At 45.0% G+C, this 20,234-nt stretch overlaps 2 protein-coding genes across 2 annotated transcripts; one reads left to right on the plus strand and one right to left on the minus strand.

The window, feature by feature from the left end:
• The first annotated feature begins 292 nt into the window (after positions 1-292).
• Cyp2e1 (cytochrome P450 family 2 subfamily E member 1) lies at positions 293-10,731 on the plus strand. Its single transcript, XM_075972689.1, has 9 exons — positions 293-502; positions 1,261-1,420; positions 3,943-4,092; positions 4,820-4,980; positions 5,289-5,465; positions 6,240-6,381; positions 8,798-8,985; positions 9,476-9,617; positions 10,404-10,731. The coding sequence occupies exons 1-9, from the start codon at positions 326-328 to the stop codon at positions 10,586-10,588; spliced, it is 1,482 nt and encodes a 493-aa protein (XP_075828804.1). The 5' UTR covers positions 293-325; the 3' UTR covers positions 10,589-10,731.
• Positions 10,732-12,761: 2,030 nt separating this feature from the next.
• Positions 12,762-19,968, minus strand: Syce1 (synaptonemal complex central element protein 1). Its single transcript, XM_075974905.1, has 13 exons — positions 19,890-19,968; positions 17,800-17,862; positions 16,654-16,713; positions 16,247-16,321; positions 15,662-15,709; positions 15,379-15,433; positions 15,143-15,232; positions 14,899-14,962; positions 13,661-13,727; positions 13,461-13,584; positions 13,287-13,397; positions 13,064-13,151; positions 12,762-12,875 (listed from the first exon to the last, which is right to left on the minus strand). The coding sequence occupies exons 1-13, from the start codon at positions 19,966-19,968 to the stop codon at positions 12,810-12,812; spliced, it is 990 nt and encodes a 329-aa protein (XP_075831020.1). The 3' UTR covers positions 12,762-12,809.
• Between the last annotated feature and the right edge of the window lie 266 nt (positions 19,969-20,234).

Consider the following 20,234-nt stretch of genomic DNA (forward strand, 5'->3'; position numbering starts at 1 on the left):
CCTCCCACCCCCAGGACTGGCCTATGGGTTGGTGAGGTGTTCCTCCATGTACTTACCAGCACTGTGGCAGGTGCCAACAACCAGAGGATTGCCAGAGCCCAGCCTCATCCATGTCAGATCATGTAGCTTCTAAGAGGCAACAGCTACAAGGTTCAGCCTTTGAAATGATAGCCAAGTGTAGCTAATAATAAACCAGGGCGTTAGGCCAAGGAAGAAGATTGTTTTATTGGCTGATGAGTCACCCTCCTTCTCAATGACACGTTATAAAATCTTTGTTTTTCCTTGGGAAATTCCCACAAGTTTGCAGCGGGAGCCCAGAAGCACCATGGCTGTTCTTGGCATCACTGTTGCCTTGCTGGTGTGGGTGGTCACCCTCCTGATCATATCTGTCTGGAAACAGATCTATAGCAGTTGGAACCTACCCCCAGGACCCTTCCCACTTCCTTTCTTTGGAAATATTCTTCAGCTGGATTTGAAGGATATCCCCAAGTCCTTCACCAAGGTAAGAGAAAAATTGCTGCATCAAGGAAACAAGTTAGAGATTAGATATCATGATATTTGCATTTACATCTATTTTACAGTCCAGTCCATCTTGGACATGGAACACTCACAGTGAGTAGTGCCATGCATGACCAGATGCCCCATGCAGATGGAATTATTAAGAGATACTAGTGTTGCTGATATCATCATGTGCCAACTGTGATACAATAACAGGTGTACTCCAGCTGGCATCAGCCTGTGTCTAAGGACAGACTGAAAGGGAAAATGGAAATATTGAGCCAACTGTGACTCACCAGAATAACAACATCTGCCTTTTACTAATTCTGTGAACACTGCATGGGCTAGCCAACACCAAAATGCTTCTAGGCATGAAATTGATGTTTGATGTCTGTGTTCCAGGTTGTCTTTGCTAATGACAGGGTAGCTATAGGTTTCAGGATCATTGACTCCAAGTTAGCTGGTAGTATCCTGGCATGTAGAGCCTTAACTTTGGGAATAAATAGGGTGATTAACATTGCCACTTATGAAACAACCACAGAGAAGAGAATTGTGTCTGGATGGAGGAAAGGGCCCCTGCAAACGCAGCAACTTTAGGTGAAGAGAGTCTCTCCACAACAGACTGAACAAATATGACCTTTCCCCCAAAGTCCTCTAACTCTCCATGAGTAGCAGGGACAATAACAGGAGATGAGTTGAGGGTAGTCTAGAGTAGGCTGACTCCCGTCTAACCCGTTCCACTTTGTGCATTGGCCCCTGTAGCTGGCAAAGCGTTTCGGGCCAGTATTCACAATACACCTGGCCTCAAAGCGCATCGTGGTCCTGCATGGCTACAAGGCTGTCAAGGAGGTGCTACTGAACCACAAAAATGAGTTCTCTGGCCGAGGGGACATTCCTGTGTTCAAGGAGTATAGGAACAAGGGTAAGTTGGCTTTCTGGGCCATTAGAGGGGGGCACACTAACAGGGAGAGTGATGTACATACCATTTAATCCCCCCAATATTAACAAACTGTAGTGACAGTAATAGAATGAAGACAGAAAGGCAAAGACTCGGGTGATGGATTGTACCTGCATGGAACCTGCTTTGAGAGTTGTACTGAGTAGGTACTGTGAACCCCATGAGAGGCCCTCTGGGCCCACACCCTTACCATAGCACTGATCAAATCACAGAGAAAGGCAGATAGGCTGTTTCTGAACCCAGGAAATCTTCCCCAGATGATCCATCCATCTGCAGTGCCTTGTATTTTTCTGCACTTCTTGGGATTCTTTACACACAGCCTCAACTGTCAACTGAAGTGTAGATGGTTCCAGACACCCAAGTGCTTTCACTTAGCATGAGGTAATTCACCTGCCTGGCATTCTGTTTATAGGGATGGAGCAGATTTTAGGTCTTTGCCTTTGCTTTCCTCTATTGTAGTTGGTGATCTGCAGAGAGAGAGAGAAAGAGAGAGAGAGAGAGAGAGAGAGAGAGAGAGAGAGAGAGAGAGAGCTGTGCTGTCCTGAGTCTAGCTCACCTGTTCCCTCGTGTAGCAGGGAAGTCTAGAATGCAAGCTGACTAACCATTTACACAACTCCACCTTCTATTGAGTGTGGGCACCTAGAACTAGGAATGCTCCCAGCTCACTGGTGCCATCTACTTGCCCAGCCTCCACCTTATCTGACCTTTTGGCTTCCTCTTTGTAAGCAGGTATCCCAAAGCAGATGAGAGAAAAGTGTCCCAGAATTCTGCCTGAGTTGGTTCTGGTGATAAATTTCTACAAAGCTTTTTCCTTTTGTGTGAGATTTTACATCAAAGCATGCTCAGCCTGATGTCTTATCCTCCATGTCCAGCTTGGTTTCCCAGTCTGTGTTTCCAAAACTATCTTGCCTCGAGCAGTAGCATTTGATGTTCCTTAGTCAGTACTGGGGCTTTCTGTACAAAAGTAACTGTCTCAGCCCTTGTCACACGGGTTACGCAGAAGTATCAAGCAAAGTGACAAGGACCTGCTGGAAAGAGCATAACCCTTTATGTGAGACCCTTACCTGTCCTCCAGTCAAGCTCAGAAAATGGACCAGTAGAATTAGGTTCTGCACTTTCACGGGATAGATTTAAGAGGCATTTGCTGCTTCTATCCTTAGGTAAGGGATGACTTTGAGTCTCCAGTGTTCATTATATGAGTGTTTGTAAGGCAATGTACCAAAATAACTACATGCATCATTTGAGTAAATGTTGAGAAAACATGGTCCCTCCTAGACAGTCAGCCTAGTGAAAGGCCCCCTTACTGCAGTAGTAGGCTAGCAGCTTTGCCATTCTCTCAGCCATCAGGATACTCCTTAACCTTCAGGATAAAACTGAAATCATTAAGTCTGACCCACAGCTCTTACTTATATCACATACTTCCCTTTCCCCTCTCCGGCTGGCCATCTCTTGTTCTAAAAAGTTCTTTAGACCACAGTAAGCATCTGTCTCCTGAGAACTTTCACATGTTCTGCAGGGTGTTCCACTAGGCATCTCACATGTGATTAGGCAGTTAATATAGGAGAGATTATGAAATGCAAGCAAACACTGCACCCCATGTGGATATTACTCATTATTGTTTTTCTCCGAATGCTCAGAGCCTAGAAGGTGCCATAGACACAGTAGATAGCAAAACATTATTTACTGAAGAAATGATTGTGGAAAAGTAAGAAAAGAAGGGGGTAAAGAACAATTAAAAACTCCTGGAGTGTAGAGAGGCCTGAAGGGCTTTACTAGGCAAAACTGGGTGGGACTGGGTGGGGCAGGCCCTGGATACTTTGAACTGGCTCCAAGAGATAATTAACAAGCAAGCCATCAGTCAAGACGACTTAGATTCAGATTTGAGGGTTGAAATGGCTCACAGAATTAACTGAGCTAGAGATGGAAGAAAAAAATAGTTTCAGATTTCTGATTCCCAATGTCTTCATGGGGTCGTTGGGTCGTGTTCTAGGAGGACAAAGAACACTTCAAAGGGAAAGGGCTCCACAACATTTCACTGAGGAGGGATAGTACTCAGTCTTTCTAGCTTAGTTTCTCCCAAAATGGGAAGTCCTGTGACCTTCAGATTTTATTAAATGATGTTTCTCTAAACCAGAAAGCTGTGAATTGAAGTGCTTGAGATGTGAAGGTTAAAATCCATGAGTTTAGAAATGATGCTAAGAATTCTATCAAGAGACAGAAAAGAGGAGGGATCCTCTTTTGGAGTGGCTGCCTATAATTTATTTAGCATGGTAAGTATGAAACCAAAGAAAATAAACTGGTACTAAGAAGAAACAACTAGGAAACACAGCCTTCTGGTCCCTTCTCTTGTGCTTCTTCTGCACCTGAACATCCTACCCAGGACCCAAGACCATTTCCCCCTCCTCCCCTGCTTCTCCACGAATTGACTATTCGGAGTAACTCCTATTGAATTACTATAATAATAATATAATCCCTATTCGTCTTAGGGATTATTTTCAATAATGGACCCACTTGGAAGGATGTCCGGCGGTTTTCCCTAAGCATTCTCCGTGACTATGGGATGGGGAAAGAGGGCAATGAGGCCCGCATCCAGAGAGAGTCACGCTTCCTGGTGGAGGAACTCAAGAAGACCAAGGGTTCGTATCTCTGCAGTCGGAAAAGATCGTGGCTAGGCTCCCAAGGACACTGAACAACCTAGAGGCAGTTGGTAGCTAAAGTGTTGGTCCCTGGGCACTACCTTTCCATTTGAGTTCCAGTTCTTCTTCCCAGAAGAGAAAGGCTAACTGCCAGCTGTGGTTGTTGTACTCTACATAGCATTAAAAAGTAAAGACACTGGGAGACTCAAAAATTCACTATGAACTGGCTTTATGGGAGCCTAGCCTGTTTGGATGCTCACCTTCCTGGACCTGGATGGAGGGGGAGGACCTTGGACTTCCCACAGGGCAGGGAATCCGGACTGCTCTTCAGACTAGAGAAGGAGGGGGAATGGAGTAGGAGGAGGAGGAGAGGAATGGGAGGAGGAGGAAGGAAATGGGAGGCAGGGAGGAGGCAGAAATTTTTTTCAACAAAAAAATAAATAAATAAAAAGAAACAAAGAAAAAAATTCAGTATGTCAGACGGTAGTGGCTCATGCCTTTAATCCCAGCACTTTGGAAGGCAAAGGCAGGTGGATCTCTGTGTGTTCGAGGCCAGCCTGGTATACAGAGCAAGTTCCAGGACAGGTTCCAAAGCTCCAGAGAAACCCTGTCTCGAAAAACCAAAACAAAACAAAATAATTCTTTATGTCCTCAGTGAGAACTCATGAAAGACCGAGTTGACTATGGAAGGCCACAGCAAGATGCTTACACTCTACCTGTTTTTCAGGCCAGCCTTTCGACCCCACCTTCCTGGTTGGCTGTGCACCCTTCAATGTCATTGCGGACATCCTCTTCAACAAACGTTTTGATTACAATGACAAGAAGGGTCTGAGACTCATGAGTTTGTTCAATGAAAACTTCTACCTGCTGAGTACTCCCTGGATCCAGGTGACAATTCTCCTCCTCCTCTTCCAGGAACCTTTGGTTGCATTGTTTACATTAGAAGAAGAAAAATTCAGGTTGTGTGGGAGAGACAGGCCTAGAAAAGCAAAGAACAGGAGCTTGCAAGAAGGCATCTGACTAGGTTGGCTCAGTACCTTTCTCACTTCAGTTCCTGTGTCTTCTCACATGTACACATTCCTAGCCGCACTACCCCCAAAAGACAGTTGGACCCAATGTTCTAAATAGTATGGGAAAGGCAACATAAATTCATTGTTTGGAAGTTCCTATCAGTTACATAGTTTTCTTCTCCTTAGCTTTACAATAACTTTGCGGATTATCTGCGATATCTACCCGGAACTCATAGAAAAATAATGAAAAACGCATCTGAAATAAAACAGTACGCACTCGAAAAAGCCAAGGAACACCTTCAGTCGCTGGACTCTAACTGTCCCCGGGATGTGACTGACTGTTTGCTTAGAGAGATGGAAAAGGTACTGGATGAGATGGGCTTGCTGGGGTGGGGCAGAATGCATACAGTTCTCACATTATGATGGACTTGCTGGTGTTCAGACTGAGCACCATGGTTGTATTTTGATATTAATGGTTTTTCATAAACATGCTTGGCTTCAGCATGATCACTATGCTCTTCTATGGTCATTTTTGGAGGGAAGAGTCCCTCTGTTCAGCTCCCTGCAGGCCAAGATGAACTGCAACCCTTTGGAGAATCTAGTCTTGTCTGAGGAAACTTCAGTACCCCTTTCAGTATTTATTATCCAAGTTTGCTAGGCCTCTCCAGTTTCATATTCCTGCAGCCTCTAGAACCACTTAGATTGCTACCCCTTTCTTTTTGTAATGGCTTTAAAACACGTAAAATCCTACACTGATTTCCTCTAGATAATTTCCATTTGAGAATCTCTTATAATTAGCTCAACCTCTCCCAGTCTCTGGTCCAAAAGCTCAGCCTTGAGCCTAAAAAGAAGCTGAGACTAGCTCCTGTTGCTTAGAAGACTGCTATCATTATTAGACAACTCTGGCTCTAATGAGAAGGATAAGGCCCTGAAGTTTGGGTAAGAAAAGTCTTATGCTTAGCCTGTTTCCTGGAAGCACTGGCTTCTGCCGTCATGAGGTAGAGATGGCTGTTTTGTGGTACTACAAGTAGAGTCTGACATAACCTGGTCCCTCCCTGCTGAAGAGCAATAGGCATCACCTTCTTACACCTGAAGAGATGTATCTCACCATGTCCCTATCTGTCTCCAACTTCACAGGAAAAACACAGCAAAGAACCCATGTACACAATGGAAAATATTTCTGTGACTTTGGCCGACCTGTTCTTTGCAGGGACAGAGACCACCAGCACAACCCTGAGATATGGGCTCCTGATTCTCATGAAATACCCAGAGATTGAAGGTACATAAATGAGAAGCTGAACTCCCATGTGGAACAGCTGAGCCTAACAGATCACCCTATGCAAGCCAGGCTACAGCTGCTGTTCGGTGGCTGCTTACTGACCTTCTCAGTGCTCCAAGATCACTGAAAGAACTTCTTTAAGGGCACAGACCTTATTGCCAGGGCCTAGTAACCTAAGAACTGGCTGTTCCCCTACACACTCCACTGGGATGCCTATGACCCAGTGATGAAATGGAGAGGGGAATGAGTCTGTGCTCTGCACTGTAAATAACTTATTTACAAAGAAGAAAATAATGTTCCCATTTCCCCTGAGAAAGACTTTTTGAGTTATAGGCTGAGACAGGCCTATAACCTAGTGGCTAGGTTGGAGTCATCCCAGAGCATCTTACCCCTGCGGACTCTGAAGTAGAGATTGAGAAAGAAGCAATCAAGGCAGCCCCAAATACACTTCACTTTCTCTTCAAAACAGGAGTAAGTCTGTGCCTGAAGCAGGCACAGGAGACTTAATCCAGTATGCAGAAGGTCATATGTACATTTGCCAGACAGAGGCCGTGTGATGACCCCTACATGTAAATCGATGGGAATTAACTTTAGGGGAGAAATTGAGAGAGGGTTACAACCTAAGATGAAGGTACTCAAAGGCCTGAAACCCTGCCATTCTCTGAGCTGGGTGTAGATCTGGGCAGCTACTACAGACAAAGCAATGCTTCCCAAGAACATGGTTGTGTATCTGTCAGCCCATGGCCAAGCTTTGAGCTCTGGTCTTTCTGTAAGCAATGCTGACATCTCACAGAAAAATGAAAACTGAAGATGATTAAAGTCTAGGGAGGGAAATATTCAAATTACAGTACCTAGAACATTAACTACAGGGAAATATGAACTAAAAATGTTTTCAATTATTTAATGAATTTCTAATATAGACAAAGAGAAAGTAAATGGCAGGCACCCATACATCTGCTACCAAACTGAACATCTACTGACATTTTGTTTTGTTTACTTTGGAGCTCTTAACACATCAAACATTATATGGCTAGCCAGAGCCCAACCAACTCACTCTTCCCTGTCTCACTCCCCAGATTTGGTGAAATTTCAGGACCACTGTGTAGCATTCCCATGTGACTCGGACATTTAATATAAACTAAATATCAATACAACATAACTCATTATTTTTATATATGCCTTAATATTATACCATACCATATACAACTTAATGCCCCTTGCTTTTTTCACTCCACATATTACTATTGTCTGATGTTGGGTTATAGATGCTGCAGTAGAGAGAGAAGCTCACCAAGATACTAAGCCTTCATTGTCCCAAGAAGCAGAGAGGCACAGCCTTCTTGGAAAAGACTGACACATGACTATCTCATTCCAGTTACTTTATGCAAACAACCACAAGGTTAATTGGGGTTGGGAAAAGTTCCAGCTACTAAAGTAATCTTGTTCTTGCTGTCCATGAGAGCAAAAGACCCACACAAATCTCAGTCCCTTCTCATTTTGGCAAGCCAGAATCAAAAGTAAGAAGTCTAGGTCTGCCAGGAGTGTCTTGGGACCAAGCTCGGTGTAGCTGCAAGCTCTTGGGGAGCACCAAGTGCAGACTCTCCAGAGAAACAATTCTTCCAGGTTTAAATAGTCTCAAAACAATTTCTCAGTCTCTACTGATTAACCCAAGCATAGCAATGACTTTGGTGAGATGCTTCTCTTAAAGTCAGACACAAAGGCTTTACTATACATTTCACTTAAATACAGCCTTTACTTACATATCACTACACATTATAGAGACCCATAGTGAATTCCAAACACAGAAAGACTAAGGAACTTGGCAAAGACTGCTGTTACCTCTGTTGTAATCACAGGGACTTTCAGATTTCAAGATCTATATTCTAGTCTGTCACCCTCTTCTTATTTCTAACAATAGTAAGCCAGCCTAGGGTGATAACGCAAAAATTTCTCTTCAAGAAGAAATGTTCAAGATCTTTTTGTTATCTATACTCCTCATATGAAGAGAATTGGGAAAAACTATCACCAGCTATGACAATGGATGCCCAAACTTCATGTCAGTTGTGAATAATCTCACAGATCTTAGCTTTCACTGACATGTGTGAGGAAGCGATTTAACAATTCAAAGTACCTGAGGCTTATAAATTCAGGATAAGGTGCTCCATAAGCATGCAATGGGTGGCTTGGCAGATGAATAGAAGGTAATTAGATAGAGTGTGGGTGGATGAAGGGATCAGGAACTAGTTGAGATAGATGGATGAGTAGGTGAGTGAGAGTGCAGAGGGGTAAGTGAATAGGTAGGTGGATGGCAGAGAAGTGAGCAGGTAGATGGAAGTAATTCTATATATTGGTGGATAGTAGGTAAACATCAATTCTGAATTAAACCTTTAAATTGATCTCATTTATATATTGACAGAGAAACTTCATGAAGAAATTGACAGAGTTATTGGGCCAAGCCGTGTCCCCGCTGTCAAAGACAGACTGGAGATGCCCTACATGGATGCTGTGGTGCATGAGATTCAGAGATTCATCAATCTTGTCCCCTCCAACCTGCCCCATGAAGCAACCCAAGATGCCAAGTTCCGAGGATATGTCATTCCTAAGGTGAGGCATGAACCAGAGAGCCCTCCATGGGCATTGTCCTGTTCATTTATTACCTAAAATGCCCTTCGGGACTGAAACTCAAGGACACCTTTGAGCGTATGTGGCTGCCATGTGGGGATCAATTCAGTATTCTTAACCTGCAGAACACTTCACCCACAGTCACCTCAATAACCCTGTGAACCAAAGAATGAAGGGAATTGTGGAAAATGTCTCTTTCTACTGGTCCATAGGACTTGTAGAACATTATAACACAGATCCCATGGCATCACTAACCCAACCTGGGATGCACCCTACAAAAGATATAGGGCCTTCCTCTTCACTTATATCTGATCCCTAGCTCTTTTCTATGTAATCCTTAAATAGACGACACGACAAATAAAAATATGCTGTACTTCATAATGTAACATTCCAAAAGCCCTGTTCACAAGGCTCTTCCTGATGAAGCCTATGTTTTCTTAACTTGACTAATAGGAACTTCTACTTCTTCCAGGGTACAGTTGTGATTCCAACTCTGGACTCCCTTCTATATGACAGCCAAGAGTTTCCAGAACCAGAGAAGTTTAATCCTGAGCATTTTCTGAATGAAAATGGAAAGTTCAAGTACAGTGACTATTTCAAGCCATTTTCTGCAGGTAAGCAGAGCTCTGGGGTCAAACCATCCCTGGGAAATTGTCTTCTCCAATCCTATGCCTACTTCCCACATGCTCTTCACCTATCCTAGATGACGACTGCCATCCCTACCACCTATGCCATTGTAACACATAACACAAGTCTGTTCCTCCCTGTTCAGAGAAGTCAGATATCATATTTCACCAGAAGTCCTGGAAATGAGGACTGGGTTAATTATTTTATCACAGAGTGGACATTTTTTTTTCTAGATTGTTAAACTGTTAAGCTGTTTCTACTTTAACCAGATGCCGTAAAAAGCTCTCAAAACTATATTACCTAATTCTTCATAAGTTTCCACAAAAATCGCTAAAGTCTGTTCTTCAGCTGCCTGAACTCTCTTTAGCCAGCATCTGGACCCTCTAGGTGGTCCCATCTCAGGGCCTCACCAATGGTTCCAGTAAAGGAGAGACGCAGTCAGTTTGATAACTTTAACCACCTATGTTAGGCTTCCCTGTCCCACCTTCCTGTAGTTATGGCAGAGAAGCTTTGGGTCCACTTCCCTACAGTACTGCATGCTTATGCAGCAGAGTTCCGAATGAGTGGTGTCAAAAGCTCGCCCGAGTCAACGTCACTGGCACTCTTGTTCTCTGACATATGACCACTGGTGTCCAGGGACCAATGGGCAGGGACAGGAAGTCCTTTCAGGTGTTTGCCTGAAGCCTTCTGCCACACTTCCAATACCTCAGTGTTAGAAGTGTGAGCTCTACAAGGATCCCTCCACATCTCACCAGCACTGTTGTTACTTCTAGGAAAACGTGTGTGTGTTGGAGAAGGCCTGGCTCGCATGGAATTGTTTCTGCTCTTGTCTGCTATTCTGCAGCACTTTAATCTGAAGTCTCTGGTTGACCCGAAAGACATCGACCTCAATCCTATCACAGTTGGCTTTGGCAATGTCCCACCTGAATATAAACTTTGTGTCATTCCCCGCTCATGAGACCTGATAACTGCCTGTCTCAAGTAAAAAGTCAACAGAGACGTCCATTATTATCCCTTAAAATGTAATCATCTTTTAAAAATCTCAAGTATAGAGTTCTTATCATAAAATGAAAAAAATAAATAAAATCTTGATGAATTACATATTAGTTGTGGACTTAGTGAGGAGAACCTTGTCCCCTTGGCTATGTAAAAGTTCCCCAATGGGGGAATACTATTCCATAGCCAACAGTATAACATCTTCCAATCTGTCTGTCCCTGACTTCTCTCTAGTATTTCTTTGGATATGTGGGATGATCCTGGTTATCCACCCATCACAAAACCCTGTATTTAACCGTATATTCAAAGTTCTCTTACCATATAAAGTAACGTATTCATAGATTATAATATAGTACGTTAGACTGGCCCCACTTTCCAGCTCAACTACTTGGGTGCACTACTGAAACCCAAAGCTAACAGACACAACAGTGGCCCCACTAAAGGTACTTGGATCGCCATGACTCCACAAAGGCAAGACTGCTTCCAGAAAAAATGAAAAGTGTAAGTATAAAATGTGCTTTGGGGCAGAGAGGTTCCAATTTAAGAATTGCTATTAGGGAAATTCTGAAGTGACAGGGAAAAGATAGGGTGTATGTAGCTCTAAGGGCCATTAACTAACTGTAGCATCATCTGGCCTCTGCCTGAGGTTGACACCTGATCAGCAGAGCCACTAACTATACTCAGTTAGTGGTGAAGCTTGGAATGGCTCAATTCTGGTTGTCGTTTCAAGGGAATAGCATTAAATTCTAAAGTACAAACCAAGCAAGGCGGCACATATCTTTAACCCCAGCACTCAGGAAGCAAAGGCAGGCAGATCTCTGTGAATCTGAGATCAGCCTAGTCTACATAGCAAATTCTAAGCCAGTCAGGACTACACAGTGAGACTCTGTCTCAAACCAAACAAACAAAACAGGAGTACTGTTCTTTGGGAGAATTGGTCTTACCTTAAGGGATTTACTATTGCTCTGTAGTATACATATTTCTTCCAGGGTTAGCAAGTTCATGCCCATCTTGAAGATACAGAGACTGTGGCAACCTATAGGACCCTTGTCCCCAAATCATGGCAATGAAACACACTACACAGAAGATAGTGAACTCTATGAGAATAGAGCTGTTAGCATTCACTTCTGCATGGAAGGGAGAAGTCACAAGGCTCTCGGGAGACCCTTACAAGATTCTCTTCTGGGATTCCATTCAATACTCCCTCATTCCCAAATGTTACAACCTATAAGAGGAAGAAAACTGACTTGGGGCAGGACTTTTCATTAAGAGGTATAGCTGCCTATGCATTATCCATGCTCTTGTAAATCACCCCACTGACTCATTTATTCACTAGGCTGGATTAGACAGAATCTTTCTTTGTTGTCTCCATATCTATTTGTGGAGAATATACATTTAATTTGCACATTACCAGGAAAACAACAAAACAAATAGCAACCAAGCCAGGTCCCAGAAGAACCAAGGATGAATGGGGAGGGTCTGCCCACTTATGTCCTCAGCAAACAAATGACCATTTTTAATTTGGGATGTTCCTGTAACACTGTGTTGTTCATGAACAATACAGACTACATACAGATTCAAATTACACTGGCTTTGCTTAAAGAATGAGGTGGATTCTAGAATTAAGTAAGAGTTGGCGATGTATCTTCCTTTTCTTTCTTTCTTTCTTTTTTTTTTTATTGATTTTCGAGACAGGGTTTCTCCATAGCTTTTGGTTCCTGTCCTGGGACTAGCTCTTATAGACCAGGCTGGCCTCGAACTCACAGAGATCTGCCTGCCTCTGCCTCCCGAGTGCTGGGATTAAAGGCGTGTGCCACCACCGCCCGGCTCTTCCTTTTATTTCTAAGTCAATGCTATGTGGGCCTATATGAAGGAATTAAACTACAGGTAGATTCAGATCCTGTGAGAAGGTCCACATCAGTATCCTTCTGCCCAGGGGCAGAAGAGCGAGCAAGAGTGAGTAAGAGCAATTAACTAATGACTTACAGTATGGACCCTAAGCTAGTCAATAATTAAAATTGAACCAATGTATCTCCAGGTTCAAAGAGTTGAGGGGCTTGACCCTAACACCCATTCTCCTACCCAGGACATACTCAGATGAAGCAAACTATACAAAACAGCTTTTATTTCAAAGGGCCCCATACGGTGACCTGGTAAGTCTTCCAGGTCAAGAAGGGTGGGTATCAGGTCCTGCTTGGTGGGCACTCTTGGTCTCTCTCCTCATGGACTCCTAGGGGCTTGGGACTGGCCTGTGGGAGGTAAAGGTCCAGGAATATTTCCCTGCTCGTGCCATTCCCCCTTCCAGCTTTCTGTGCCCAAGCTACCGTGGATTTACACCTTTGCCTTAGCTATGCCTCCTGCAGTATGAGTACTCTTTCCCACAGTCTGTACTCTGGGGAATGCCACTATCCTCCTTTCCCTTTGCTCCAGGATGTACCATCCTCTGTGAATTGTCTCCTTCATCTTGCATACTCTGAACTTGAGCAAGGATCTGTAGCCCATGCTTTTCCAGTTCTTCTTTCAGCCTGTTAAGGAAGAATGAACAAAGAGAAGGGATGCAGGCAAACTGCGGAAGAATGAAAAGGCACATGGTAGAACAAGGGAAGCAGATGTCATTCATCTTCGTGAGAGGAATGAGGACACAGGAGCTCCACGCCTACCTCTGTCGTTTCTGTTGCAGCTGTAGGCACCTCTGCTGCAGCTGCTGGTGGTGCTGAGCTGCAGCCTCTAGGAGCTCCTCAGCTTTCTTGTTCTCCTCCTTGAATAGCTGCCTGGAAGTGGGGGAAAGATTCAGTGCTGGGTATTTCCTCTTCCTGCCCCACCCCGCATCTTACAATGCTGTAGCTGCCTCATGGCTTCGGAGGAAGAGCCCCTCGGTGAGGGTGGAAGGCCCCTCAGGCCTGCACAGGGCATACAGCCGATGTTTCACATCCTCCAGCTTTACCTCCATCAGTTTCTCTGCAGAGAGAAAGAGTAATGAGCAGGTGAGGGTAGGCTGGAGCAGGTGAGGGCCACCCTTCTACCCAGGCCTCACCTTCCTTGAGCAGCTGCTCCTTGCTGCTGTCCAAAGCACATATCTCATTTGCCAGATGTTCAGGCTTCTGAGGGGTGGCACAAAAAGACCCATCCAGATCTCCCAGCTTCCTCGTGCTTCAGAGAAGCCTGTACAGATCTAGTCGTTTCCTTCCTAAGTTTCACTTCCTAGTTCCCTGCCCCTCAATGCACGCAAACCATGGCATAACCTTGGTGGCACTAACCCTGTCATTCCCTCTTTGGACCTTCCAACCCTGGAAACAGGTTCAAGGCAAAGTATTTCAACCCTAAAATCTGCAAACCTACAATCCTCAGCCACTCTCTGAAGTGTATCTTCTCTTCTCTCCTCCGTGGTCTCCTCACTGACCTTCTCTTCTGACATTAACCCCTGTCCCTACTGAGTCTGGGAACTCCCAGGTGAATGTTGACTGTTCCCTGGTGTCTCTCCTGTGCCTGGGAACTCCCAGGTGAATGTTGACTGTTCCCTGGTGTCTCTCCTGTGTCTGGGAACTCCCAGGTGAATGGTGACTGTTTCTGCTGTCTCTCCTGTGCCTGGGAACTCCCAGGTGAATGGTGACTGTTCCCTGGTGTCTCTCCTGTGTCTGGGAACTCCCAGGTGAATGGTGACTGTTCCCTGGTGTCTCTCCTGTGTCTGGGAACTCCCAGGTGAATGGTGACTGTTCCCTGGTGTCCCTACTGGAGTCTGGGAACTCCTAGAGTGAATGCTGACTGTTCCCTGCTGTCTCTCCTGTGTCTGGGAACTCCTAGAGTGAATGCTGACTGTTCCTGCTGTCTCTCCTGTGTCTGGGAACTCCTAGAGTGAATGTTGACTGTTCCTGCTGTCTCTCCTGTGTCTGGGAACTCCTAGAGTGAATGCTGACTGTTCCTGCTGTCTCTCCTGTGTCTGGGAACTCCTAGAGTGAATGCTGACTGTTCCCTGCTGTCTCTCCTGTGTCTGGGAACTCCCAGGTGAGTGTTATTGTTTGTTCCCTGGTGTCTCTCCTTGTGGGACAGTCTCAAACGCATGCATGGACACTGTCCATGGATGACTCCACTGGTGTTATCACGGTACTCCCAGAACATGAATGGACACAGCAATATTGGTGATTGTGAAAGACAAGCAGTGAGGACACCAAGCACCTCAAGAGTGGTCACCAGGGGCTGGACATATGATGACAGTGCAGGACCAAAGTTGCACAGGAACCAAGTGTGTAGGTGGCATAGCTCTGTATGACTCACATGAAATTCCAAGAGGTCCTTGTGCTGACTCATCAAAGCCTCCAGCTGTTCTTCAAATTCCAACCTAGGAGCCAATCACAACCTAAACTACCACAGAGCTTGGCTGAGGCCTAAGCCTGTATAGCACTTAGGGACTTTGTTTATTACCACTATCCCACAGGGAATACATTTGCCCCCTTGATCATCCAGGGCATTCCTGTACCTAGAGCACATCTCCAGCCCAAGCCTCATCCTCTTAGCTCACCTCAGTTGTCTTAGTTTGTCCTTCTCCTTGTCAATCTGAGAGTTCAGGAAAGAAATTCTCTCTTTACACTCGTGTAGCATGCTGTGCTTCCTGGGAAGGGAACCGACATTCAGTCGTGTGTTTGAATGACTCCCCAGAGGGCAGGCCGAGGACTTCTATCCTGTTCCTCTCTAGTCAGTGGGTGGTGTGGGAAGTAACAGAGCACTCAGGGGCCCACCGCAGGCATGGCATCTCACCTTTGTGTCTCGCTCTCCTTCTCCTGGCACTGCAGCCGGAGAACCTTCAGGGTCTCTGTAAGGACAACAGGGCCCTCTGAGTGCTTGCTGAGGCATCAGGTTTGCCAGATGGAACAAAACAGGTCATGTGAAGTCTATGGACACCTGATTGGACTTTGACATTTTCTGGATCTGGTAACAGCCATGGGAAGGGCACAGGTCAGAGGTCTTAAGGTTCTAGCTACTAGAGCGAGTAGCCTTAGAAAGGGCATCACAAAGCCTAGAGTGGGAAATATGGGGATACCTTGCTTTTTGTTCCAGATATCCTTCAGACGTGCTTTTTCTTCAAGTACTAGAAAACATGATGAAGGTTCAGACATCAGGAACCAAACACAGAAATGTCAAGGACAGGCAAGGTATATCTGTGAGCCCAAGACAGATGCAGTTTCTTTGAGGTCAGTTCCCACCCCTATTACTCACACTCCCGTAAACACAATGGGCTCTAACATTCACAAGAGATGTCTGTGAGGACAATGTGTGACATCCATTAGGACTGGGGAGAACCACATCAATCAAAAAGGGCCATGTGACCAGGTGACACAAGATCATAAAAAGACTTCTCTAGTAATTCAGAGCCGGTGCTGTGAGGCAAGAACTTGTATGATCTGTGGTAATACCTGGAGGATCATCTCTGCAAAGGACTTGGGGCAGAAGTATCCTCAAAGGCATTTCCAGAACTCTCCTATTAGAAGATGGGAATGCTAGAAGAATATGACCTTGGAGGAAGAGAAGAGTCCTGGCCCTGGTGAGGCTATCAAGTGCCTGTGACATTGCACTGAGAGAAGTCTAAGATATGCTGGGAACTTACAGTGACTCTCAGTTAACTTACATGAGTCCAGGTCCTTCTGCAGGGTATCCCAGACAGTCTGGGCCTCTCCAAGCTCCTCACTGGCTTTCCTTTTTGCTTTACCAAAGAAAAGAACAAACATTTGGTAAGCACAGCCTCAAACAATGACATTTCATATTTGTCTCCAAGAAAACCTAGAGGGGCCCAGATTTTACAAAACAAGAAACAAGGCTTTCTAAATCCTGGCCCTTCTTTCTGGACTCAGGTGGCAGCAAGGCCATTCACAGGTAAATGAAGGCTTTGGCAATTACACACAAAGGGGCTTTCACTTACGCTCTCATAAAAGAACTACAGATATTTAACAAGGACGCCTGTATTTCCACATTTTACTGGACCTAGCCCGGAAAAACATGTAGGTGGTCTTGAATAGCAGCCAAAACTGGGCTCACCTTGCTGAACCTCATTAATGCGGTTAATCAGGACCTCAATCTGGGGCTCTAGACTTCCCACTGCAGGGCAAAAAGGAAGCTCATTGTTGATAGAGTGTGATTGCCCAGTATCCTACAGCCTTCCCTTCATGCCTATCTGCTGAGCATCTCATAGGCTCAGGGGCTACATTATAGTCTCAGACTTGGAGTATGACAGTCAAGGCAGTGGTAACTTCTGTGAAGAGAAACAAAGCGCAGGAAAAGGTCTACAGGTAAAGCTCAGGGTGCTTCTCAGATGTGAGAAAGGAAGGCCCTTGGGCTCTCTGGGTAGAGTGGAGGGTGCAAAGTGCAAAGGCCTGTCCTGAGGAGGAAACAAGAAGAAATAGGAAGAATACAGTGAACATGAGATTGAAGAGTTATGGGTAAAACCTCTGGATCTAACAGTGTTGTGCAATCGATGGAGACTTGGGATAAGGTTTTGGCAAAGCATTCTGCCTTTTATCCACTCATGCTTCCATAATTTTAAGACATTGGGGGCCCCATTTTTTGCTCAAAAACTAAAATTTAAGGGGCCAGTGAGATGGTGCTGTGGGTAAAGACCACCAAGTCTGACAACCTGAGTTTGATCCCTCAAGCTCACACAGTAGAAGGACAGAACTGACTCCCTTAAGCTAGCCTCTGACTTTGACACATTCTTTGGCATTTTGTGTGTGTGAGTGTATGTATGGATGTGTGTGTGAGCATGAACCATTGCACGCGCGCGCGCGCACACACACACACACACAATGTTTCTTAAAAATTAAAATTTAAGTTCAAAAGCATCTATTTTATTTTGTGCATATGAGTGCTTTGCTTGCATATATGTCTGTGCACCACATGTGTGCCTGGTGCCTGCAGAGACCAGAAGAGGGATCAGATCTCCTAGAGCTGGACTTACTAAAAATTGTGAGACATCATGAGTGCTGAGAAACAAAGCCAGTCCTCTGCATAAGCAGTTGGTGCCCTAACTGCACCTCAATACACACATCCCCAAATTTAAGTCTTAAAGAAAGTTAATATGAATAAAATAATTTCTTGTTTTTGTGAATTGTGGTGCTTGGAGTTGAATCTACATCTGCTTGACTTCAAACCTCAGGGTAAGTCTCACAGGCAAAAGAGACACATGACCTTTCTGCAACTTCTTCACCATTTCCATTAAGCCTTCAATTTTCTGTGTGGTCACACGCTGCCCTGTGGAGATACAACCAAACATTTCAAACTCGGTGGTATAAATAGCCAGGAGATGGGTCCAAGACCTAGGCTGATACTGAGATTAGCTGAGGACAGATCTCTAACCAGAACAGTGTTACTGATCCTTGTCCCAAAATGGGTAGTACAAAAATGTGAGCTGGGCCCCTCCATGGATAGCCTTTCTACCTGGTGCAATAGCACCAAGCATATTCACTCACAAAACTCCCGGTGAGGGCAGCACTATGTTTAGTTCCCTTGTGCTGCTGATGTCATCAAAGCTGGGTCAAGTTCGAATTCCCGTTGGATACTGGGAGTGACGGCACAGACACGCAATCTTAGGAGTGGCAGGAACGTCAACAGTTGAAGTCCAGCCTAGCCTTTTTCACAAGGTCAAGTTCACCTTGAGCCCAAAGGCTAAGGACGTGACTAAGGGTGCCTGCATATTCAAGCCCCTAATAGTCACCACTGGGGCAAGAGGATATTGCTAAAAAACTGGAAAGTAATTGAAATATCACTACGATGGGCTGGTAGCATTATCAGTTAGGAAGTTCTAGGAAGTATTATGCAAAAGCACACTGACTATAAGCAAAATGTATTAGTAAGGGATCTGGTTAAAGTATACATTCACATAGCTTTTCTATAGACAATTGACAGTGATTATAAAGTTTCCACATAAAGTAACATTTTGTAGTCATTTTTTAGTTTTTTTGTTTGTTTGTCTCTTTTATTTATTTTTTTCTTAAAAAGCAGGATTTCACTATGTAACCACCATGGCTGTCCTGGAACTTGCTTTGTTTACCAGGCTGGACTTAAACTCAGAGATCCACCTGCCTCTGCCTCCCAAGCACTAGGATTAAAGGTGTGTGTCACTACTGCCCAGAAATATTTATAGCCAATATATACACCTATTTTTAATTCTCTGGTGAATTAGATGTAGGAAATCACTACTTCTGTCATTACCATCACAATAAAGGAAGCAGACATTATGAGTCACCTAACTGATGCTAATATTTATTGACTAAGGCTCAAGTTCTTTTTTTTATTTTTTTTATTTTTTGGGTCAGGTTCTAAGAAACAATTCAGGCAGGGCTAGAGACCCACAGTAAACAGCACTTAAATGTGCATGTGAGACCATCCAGACTGGGAAACTGTGGAGAGAATTTTTTTTAACATCAAAGGGAAAGGGGGTAGAAAGGAAGACACCTAAGGAATAACAGAGTCTTAAGAGACAAATCAAAATAAATAAATATATAAATAAATTTAAAATCAAAAATCAACTTAATCTCAAAAAATTAGTGAAAGTAGATTTTGATCCAAATAAATGCATTGTAAAAAAAATACTAAAACAATTAGCAAATTTTTTAAATCAACTAGATACTTGCTGAGATAAAGGAATTGCTGGCGCCATTCTTTAGCTGTAGTGAGAGTGTTATTTTTCTGGGGCTCTTGTCTCTAGATATCTACATGGGACATTTATGGATGCCACTGCTCTCTGGAGTGCTCTGTCATGAAACAAGGGATTGGGTAATGGGGGAGGGGGGAAGTGACGAACAAGTCATAAATGTAAATGCTGGAGGGTAGACTCACGGTGTAAGCCCACCTTGCTCTGTGCTTTTGTATAAACTGAGTTCATCTCAATAATAATATGTTTTATCGCCCCAATACATAGACACTAAATCGCTCTGCAGAAGTTTGGAGAACAGAAGTTTTGCTCAGAGGCGATCCGGACACCCGGGATGGCGTCAAGTTCTGGAAGCACAGGGCGACTCCAGTTTGGGTAGGGCCACCTGACTCCAGGCCTGCGGCCACAGGGCTCCCCGGGGCCAGCCTGCTCTGAAGGTGACAGGAAGACCCCACACTAGGCCTGGCATCGCAGGGGGGCAGCGGGCTGGCTCTGAAGCGACAGTCGCCCCCTTAGGGCCTCCGCCCAGGGTTCGCGCCCGCCCGCCCATCTCCTCAGGCCTCGACAGGAGGACATGTCACCCCACCAGCTCTCCCGGCCAACCCAGGCGCCCTTCAGCCACTACCTCCAGCCCCCTCAGGCCCGTAAAGCTGCTCCGCTGATCCCTTGGGCTCCACACCCAACGGCTGCGGTCTGGTGGCCATCCCGCTTCGTTTCCCTCAGCTGCCACAGCCGCCTCGAAGCTGTTCCCCACTGCGCCTGCGCAGTACCCTGCTGCTCTAGGCCGCCATGTGGTCAGCTGCTGCGCATGCGCGGAAGGAACTTTGTGGGCCAACTCCCCGCTCTCCCCCCCCCCCTCCGCCCCCCAGGCAAAGCACTAATCCCATTTGAAGTGAAAATCTCCGAGTCAGTGATTGGCCAGTTTCGGAGGCAAGTGTCTGAACAAGAATGAAGGCCTATCCCTCTACAA

This window comes from Microtus pennsylvanicus, chromosome 5 (genome assembly GCF_037038515.1).
Source record: "Microtus pennsylvanicus isolate mMicPen1 chromosome 5, mMicPen1.hap1, whole genome shotgun sequence".
Taxonomy (NCBI): domain Eukaryota; kingdom Metazoa; phylum Chordata; class Mammalia; order Rodentia; family Cricetidae; genus Microtus; species Microtus pennsylvanicus.

Excerpts from the sequence above, each read along its gene's own strand:
- Cyp2e1 (XM_075972689.1), top strand. The coding sequence starts at position 326 with ATGGCTGTTCTTGGCATCACTGTTGCCTTGCTGGTGTGGGTGGTCACC. Across the intron at positions 5,466-6,239 it reads TGCTTAGAGAGATGGAAAAG|GAAAAACACAGCAAAGAACC; the intron begins GTACTGGATGAG and ends CCAACTTCACAG. Across the intron at positions 8,986-9,475 it reads GAGGATATGTCATTCCTAAG|GGTACAGTTGTGATTCCAAC; the intron begins GTGAGGCATGAA and ends TACTTCTTCCAG.
- Syce1 (XM_075974905.1), bottom strand. The coding sequence starts at position 19,968 with ATGGCCACCAGACCGCAGCCGTTGGGTGTGGAGCCCAAGGGATCAGCG. Across the intron at positions 16,714-17,799 it reads GGTGAAGAAGTTGCAGAAAG|TGGGAAGTCTAGAGCCCCAG; the intron begins GTCATGTGTCTC and ends TTTGCCCTGCAG. Across the intron at positions 14,963-15,142 it reads GACAAACTAAGACAACTGAG|GTTGGAATTTGAAGAACAGC; the intron begins GTGAGCTAAGAG and ends ATTGGCTCCTAG.